At 37.6% G+C, this 7,875-nt stretch overlaps 1 protein-coding gene across 1 annotated transcript; it reads right to left on the minus strand.

Annotated features, from left to right (window-relative positions):
• Positions 1 to 6,146: 6,146 nt before the first annotated feature.
• LOC110146177 (olfactory receptor 8S1-like) lies at positions 6,147 to 7,177 on the minus strand. The gene has a single exon (XM_020906866.2). The coding sequence runs from the start codon at positions 7,126 to 7,128 to the stop codon at positions 6,172 to 6,174; it is 957 nt and encodes a 318-aa protein (XP_020762525.2). The 5' UTR covers positions 7,129 to 7,177; the 3' UTR covers positions 6,147 to 6,171.
• Positions 7,178 to 7,875: the final 698 nt, after the last annotated feature.

Genomic DNA, 7,875 nt, shown 5'->3' on the forward strand with positions numbered 1-7,875 from the left:
CTCAACACTATTTATTGAAGAGGTTTCCTTCCCCCATGTATGTTTTTGCCTCCTTTTGGTAGCTTTGCTTAGTTAGTTTAGTTGCTAAATCGTGTGCAACTCTTGTGACCCCATGAACTGTAGCCTGTCAGGCTTCTTTATCCATGGAATTTCCCAGGCAAGAATACTGGAGTGGGTTTCCATTTATCTGACCATGAAAGCACCATTTCTAGGTTATCTATTTTGTTCAGGGAAGCATGATGCAGTGATGCTTGATGCAGTGCATGGGTTCACAAAGAGTCAGACATGACTTAGTGACTGAACAACGGTAATTCTGTTCTATTGATACATGTATCTATTTTTATGCCAATACCGTTCTGTTTTAATTAATGTAGCTTTATAGTACAGGCTGAAATCAGGGAGTGTAATACATCCAGCATTGTTTTCCTTTCTCAATATTTTGCTTTGATTTTGGGGTATTTTGTATCTCCATACAAATTTTAGAATTATTTGTTCTAGTTCCAGAAAAGTGTCATTGGTGTTTGATAGGGATTGTGCTGAATCTGTATGTTGCTTGATTATTATACTCATTTTAACAATATTAATTCTTTACAGTACATGAACACGCCTTTTCATCTTCAATTTATTTCATCAATATCTTATAGTTTTGAGAGTATAAATTTTTTTACCTCTCAGTGAGATTTACTCTAAGTATTGTAATGTTTTGATGGAATTGTTTTTTAATATCTCTTTGTGATAGTTCATTTTTAGTGTGGGAAAGGCACTAGATTTTCTTTAAATTTTTTTTCTAAATTTTATACAGTGTTAAAGTTTATTTTCCGCTTATAGTTATCACAAAATATAAGCTATATTCCTTGTGTTGTGCAGTACATCCTTGAGGTTTGTGTCTCCTGCCCCAATTCCTCACTGCTTCTTCCCTCCCCTGAGTTGGTAACGGCAGGTTTGTTCTCTATATCTGTGAGTCTGCTTCTTTTTTGTTGTATTCACTAGTATTTTTTAGATTCCACATGTAAGTGTCTGATTTATTTTGCTTAGCATAATGCCCTCCAAGTTCATCCATGTTGCTGCAAATGGCAAAATTCCATTCTTTGTTATGGTAGAGTAGTATTCCACTGCATATGTATATATAGACTACATCTTCTTTATCCATTCATCTGTTATTGGATGTTTATGTTGCTTTCATATCTTGGCAATTATAAATAATTTTGGCGTCTGTGTCTCTCTTATGTAACTCCATCATTATGGATTTTTAAAAAAGTACTTCCTGACTTTCTGTCACACAAGATGCTTCAGGTTCATATTGTATTTTCTCTGCCCAGGCTTGGAATCAGTCAGTTCTCATGTAGTTCTGTTTCCTTTTATTGTAGGGTGCTGAGTGCTTAGTCATGCAGCCCTGTCCAACTCTTGCGACCCCATAGACTGTAGCCTGCCAGGCTCCTCTGTCCATGGAATTCTCCAGATGAGAACACTGGAGTGGGTTGCCAGTGTAGAAAGGTATTAGAAACAAGCATCAGGCACTGAGTTATGCTCCTTGCTAATGTGTTGTTACCTTCAGGCCCTTTGAGTTGACAGAACAACAATAAAAAAAACCCATTTGTGTATCAAGTGGTGTTTGCATACATATCTGTAAATATTTCTGTATGTATCCAAGGAGGAGAGTATTTTTATTTTGTGCTTTCTTGGATACCAAATAAAGAGCCACAGACAACACTTTAGAATTATGGGTAACTTTGATTTTTTATCCTTTTAAAATGTTTTTATATTTTTCAAAATAAAAGTGCATTGTTTTATAATCAGAGAAACAATAATGTTAAATACTTTTATAAAACTGATAAGTTGCAAGAAAATGAAATTATCAAAATTGTAGAGGAGTGATTATCATGTAGGTATGAAGTATATAAAATTTCATGTATCATACCTGACTCTTAGTAACAGCTCAGTAAATATTAATTTGCTTATTTCTTTTGCTAAGGATAAGACAATAATAATGTATGAATGAGAAAAGTTGTGGATTTAAAAACCTATCATCTATTTCCCCAATTGATGCCCAAGCAGAAAAAGCAACTACCTGTTTCTAGTGACTTTACCTTTCTTTACATTCTCATCTTCTTTCTTACCCTTCACTTATCTGGGAGGTAGACGTATGTGGGTGAGATCCCTGTTTTCCATTATCTCTGATTTATCAAGATGAATCATCCAACAACAGGAAAGAATGGTGGCTACTTATTGAGTTGGGGAGGTGAATGGGTATTGAAACATGGGGTAGGCTTTTAGATTTCTTTTTTTTTTCCCCATTTATTTTTATTAGTTGGAGGCTAATTACTTTACATCATTACAGTAGTTTTTGTCATACATTGAAATGAATTAGCCATGGATTTACATGTATTCCCCATCCCGGTCCCCCCTCCCACCTCCCTCTCCACCCGATCCCTCTGGGTCTTCCCAGTGCACCAGGCCCGAGCACTTGTCTCATGCACCAAACCTGGGCTGGTGATCTGTTTCACCCTAGATAATATACATGTTTCAATGCTGTTCTCTTGAAACATCCCACCCTCGCCTTCTCCCAGAGTCCACAAGTCTGTTCTATACATCCGAGTCTCTTTTTTTGTTTTGCATATCAGCAGACGAATGGATGAGGAAGCTGTGGTACATATACACCATGGAATATTACTCAGCCATTAAAAAGAATTCATTTGAATCAGTTCTAATGAGATGGATGAAACTGGAGCCCATTATACAGAGCGAAGTAAGTCAGAAAGATAAAGACCATTACAGTATACTAACACATATATATGGAATTTAGAAAGATGGTAACGATAACCCTATATGTAAAACAGAAAAAGAGACTCAGATGTATAGAACAGACTTGTGGCTTTTAGATTTCTTGAGGTAAGAATATGAACATAGCTTTAGAAAACACCACAGGAAGTGGAGGTCTGACCCTTGTGTGCATCCTATACTTTTGAAGAAAGTTTCCTTGTGACTCCAATAGATTGTATGTAATGTACTGAGACTGGAGGGGAATATGAAGAATTTCTGTGAAGAAGTCTATTGTCAGTCTCACATATTTTGAGATGAGTGTCTGCTTTTTGAGTGAGTGTCTGGTGTTTGCTTTTTGTTTTGTTTTCTTATTATAGCATATATATTTTTTATTTATTTATTTTAAATTGAAGGATAATTGCTTTACTGGTATCTGCTTAATGTAGAGTGTACTTGAGGGAGAAGGCAAACAATCCCCCAAAGATATTTGAGTTTCAAGAAGAAATGGTTAATACATAAATAGTTAGAAATAGAAAAGCCAAAATTACGCTAATATAATAAAGTTGGTCTTTATTTTGTGATGTTAAAACAAGATATGAAATATTTGGCAATGAGATGGGGGAGAAGTCATTGATAAATGCATGTTATTTACAATATTTTAGTTATTTGTGTAAATTGTGGGATCATGGAGGGTTTATAATACCATTTTAATAAAAAGAAAACTAATAGTCAAATAAACAAAATAAAGTAAAAGATGTACATGTATCAACCAATCATTACATACCATCTAAAAAGGATTATTATTTCTTAAATTCTATGAGGTGAGGTCCTTTGTCTTTGCTCTTCTTTCTTTCTCCTTTTTTTGTTTTGTTTCTTCTTTCTTTCTCCTTCCTTCATTTCTTTTTAAAAATTACAGTTTTATTCAGATATAATTGACATGCAGCACTATATAAGTTTGAGTATAGCATTATGATTTGACTTACATACATCATGAAATGATTACCACAGTAAGTTTTCTGAACATCCATCATCTCATATAGATACAACAATAAAAATGGAAAAAAAATTTCCTTGTGATGAGAACTCTTAAGATTTACTCTAACAACTTTCATATACAATGTGCTACAGTGTTAATTATATTAACCATGGTGTACATTACATCTCTAATACTCACATATCTGTTAACTGGAAGTTTGTACTTTTGACTATCTTCATCCAGTTCCCCTTTTCCTTACCCCCACCTCTGGTAACCACAAATCTGATTTCTTTTTCTATGAGTTCATTTGTTTGTATGTTTGTTTTTGAAGTATAATTGACCTCCAACACTGTATTCAACTCACAACATAGTGAGTTTGTATTTCTGTACATTTCAAAATGATCACCATGATAAATCTAGTTACCACTCACCATAATATGTCTAGATATCATCTGAGGTCTTAAAGGAAGGGAAAAAAAGAAAAACAGGAAATAAGGAAGAAAGGAAGGATAGATAAATAGAAGGAAGGAAAGAAAAAACTCTGGCTTCAAATATTTTTGGAAATATTTAATGATGAATAAACTAGAAACTATTTCACAGCATCTATTTCATATTTTCATTCTTATGATGAGAAATGGGAACAAAAACTAAGCAGGTGCTAACTTGTTTCATAAATTCTTATTATATAAAAATGTATGGAAAAGAGAAATAGTAAAAATAAGAATCTCTAAAACATATAACTTTGGTGAATCACGTATAACTATGTAACATTTGATAAATCTTTCCTAAAATAATTCCTTTAAAAGGTAAAGGAAAATTGAGAAGGAAAACTTAAAATCCCTTAAATCATCACAAAAGGTAAACTAGGAAAACTATGCATGCAATATGGGGTAATTGTAGGAAAAGTCTGAAACATATGTGAAACTTTGAAATTTTATAAATGCAGGGTTTTTTTTTTCCCCCCAATGACTGTCTCTCTAGATTAGAAACAAAAATTTTCACTCTACATCTTCTTTAGAAAAAAGGATTTATGTGAATTTGGGTCATTTCCCAAATCTTGGTGAGGTCTTTTGAGAGGCTAGGTGGGAACAGAGATATCATGGGATGGTAGGGCTACAAAAAAGAAAGGAGGAGGCCACCAAAACAATCCAGTTCTTCAAGGTTCCTTGAAAGTTTCTTAGGATTCCAGGGCTTGAAGAAAGGACCACTGACCCCTTCAGACCATATTTTGCTTGAGCATAGAGGAGGAAGAATTCCTTCCTCCCTTCACGTCCTCTTTGTTTATTGGTGCAGTAAATCCCTCAGGACACATAAGGGTACCAGTGCATGTGTAGACCTGGGTTTCCAATTCCTGTCTCTCATGAGTGTCCCTCTTCCTCATTCTTCTGACCCTCACTGAAGACTTCTCTTTCTTTAAGTTCCCCCTTATTATCGCCATTCTCCATTCTGGCTCATGTTCTCTCATCTGGTCAACCTGTCTTCCCTCTCATTCTCTCTTGCATATGTTCTCTCTGTCTCTTGCCTGAAGGGGATCATATTTACATGATTATTTGGTACACTAGGTAGCTTTCTATAGGCTCTCAATCCCACGCTTGTCCTGTATACTTGGCTTTATATTACCAGGACTAGACCACTCCAGAGGACATTTCCCAAGGACTTTTCTATTACTGCTGGCTTCTCATTAGCCTCAGCCAGTGAGAAGTATGGGCAGAAACTGAAAGAGACAGCTAATGTGGTTCTGATGGAGGAAAGGTAGTGTCCCTTCCATACTCCCAGCATCAGCGGCACTTTTCCGAGCTCATGGCCTGCCACCTGGCCTCAGTACTTCCTCAGCACCCAATGGTGGTGCCCCCAGTGAGACAGTGGGGCTGAGCCACCCTCAGAGTGGATTCCCTCCCTTTTGCCACCAGTCAAATGTGCCAGGAAAGGCACCGAGAATGGGTAACGTCGGCTTTGCCTTAATAGCATACTCCCTCTCTCAGTAATTCCTGGCTTCTTCTATATTTTCTCCAAATCCCTAATTTAAGCTCAATCCCAACCCTCTCCCAACCCTGAGTCTAAAATTTATGACTCTTTATCAGTGACTTTGCCTCTTTTATTGCTAGCAAAACTCCCCCTACAAACCTCAGGTCAAATAAGAATTCAGGTTCTAGACAATTTTCTCAGTGCTAACTCAATGGAAATGTTTCATAAATAAAAAAGAGAATTAATCTGTACCTAATTATCTCAATTTCCTGGATTGAAATAATTAACTGATGCATTGCTTTGTCCCTGAGCAAACTGACTGAGCAAAAACAGCAAGTATCTCTTGAATTTTCTCAATAATTTCAGTAAGACAGGTTCATGTAAGATATTTTGTCACATCTGTTATGAACTAAGAAAAGTTTTCCTCAACGTGTTATTCAAACATCTGATGAGATGCTTTTGCATTTTCGTCATCCCCTACCTGTTCTTTGCTGTCTGAAATGCTGTAAGCCTTTTTGCCACATTCTTTTCAGAGCTTCTTTTACTTCCTTGTTCTTCAGGCTGTAGACAAGGGGATTCACTAGGGGAGTGACCACACTGTACTGCAGGGAAAAAATCAACTCCAGTGGGGAACTTAAGTTTGGCATGAGATAGCGAAGAAAAGCAGATCCATAGAAGCAGCTCACTGTGGTGAGGTGGGAGGAACAGGTAGAGAAGGCCTTACTTCTGCCTGCAGTGGAGGTGATGTTCAGGATGGTGGAGACAATGCGGGCATATGAGAAGAAGACCAGGAGTAAAGTTCCAGAAGCATGCACAATGGTGGAGAATCCCAGGACTAAAAAGTTGATGGAGATATCAGAGCAAGAGAGAGAGAATAGAGATGGCAGCTCACAGCTGAAGTGAAGCATGACATGTGCCCCACACAAGTCCAAGTTCAAAGTCATGAGGGTGTTAATGAGAGCATCCAGAAAGCCCAGTCCCCAGGAGAGCCATACTAGACCCCCACATAGCTGTTTATTCATCAGCTGGCCATAGAGCAAAGGCTGACAGATGGCAGCGTAGCAGTCATAAGCCATGGCAGAGAGCACGAAGGCTTCAGTCCCTGCAATGAAAAACACAAAAAAAGCCTGGGCAAGGCAACCTTCTACTGATACTGATTTCTTCTGAGACAGGAGATTCTCCAGCATCTTGGGCACAGTGACTGAAGTTAAACAAAGGTCTAGGAAAGAGAGGTGGCTGAGGAAGAAGTACATGGGTGAATGGAGGTGAGATTCCATCCTGATGACAGTCATAATCATCAGATTCCCTATCAGGGTTAGGAGGTACATCCACAGGAAAAGTACAAAGAACATAACCTGGATGTGGGGGTCGGCAGATAGTCCAAGGAGGATGAATTCTGTAATGGTGCTATGGTTTCCTAAAACCATGAGAGAAGGTGTTCCACTGGAATGAAAGCAGAAAAAAATGTATTCACCTCCTCTTCATGTCATCTCAGAGTTCTTATTTCATTCCATGTACACATATGTCTCTCTTTAGCCTGCTCATCTTTTACAAGGAGTTAAAGTCTCCCCCCTTCCCCCAAATTCTTCTTTAACTCGATTGCCAGCTGTTTAACTCCTGGAACCATGAGCCAGTCCATCTGTCTATGCTCTTTCCCTTTGTGGCTCCTCTACCAAAATAGCTCTGGAGAACTTTATTTAATTTTTCAGTCTAGTCTATGACTAACTGGTTTCATCTTGAACTATCCCTTGTGATTTTTTTTTTTAGCTGTACTGCATGGCTTGCAGGATCTTAGTTCCCTGACCAGGGATTGAATCCACACCCTCTGCAGTGAAAATGCAGAGTCCTAGCCACTGGACCACTAGGAAATTCCCTACCATCCCTTGCTTTTATTCTGTAACACTATTGGTCAAAACCAGTAAACCCAGGTGGTTCTGGTGTGCCTCCAGTTGCAGAATCAGGGCACCAATTGGTCAGACTGTATTTGTTCTGGTGACCTCATTACTATTCTATTCTCTGCCTTCAGCTGATAGTCTATTGAAATTTTTTCTATTCAAATTTTGACCCAAATCCCATTGCTCTTGAATCTTCACTGTAATTTCTATCTCCTCTATTATATACGTCTTCCTTCTCTTCCTGCACAGATTATAGAAAAGAATGATACCTGTCATTCT

This window comes from Odocoileus virginianus, chromosome 24 (genome assembly GCF_023699985.2).
Source record: "Odocoileus virginianus isolate 20LAN1187 ecotype Illinois chromosome 24, Ovbor_1.2, whole genome shotgun sequence".
NCBI lineage: Eukaryota > Metazoa > Chordata > Mammalia > Artiodactyla > Cervidae > Odocoileus > Odocoileus virginianus.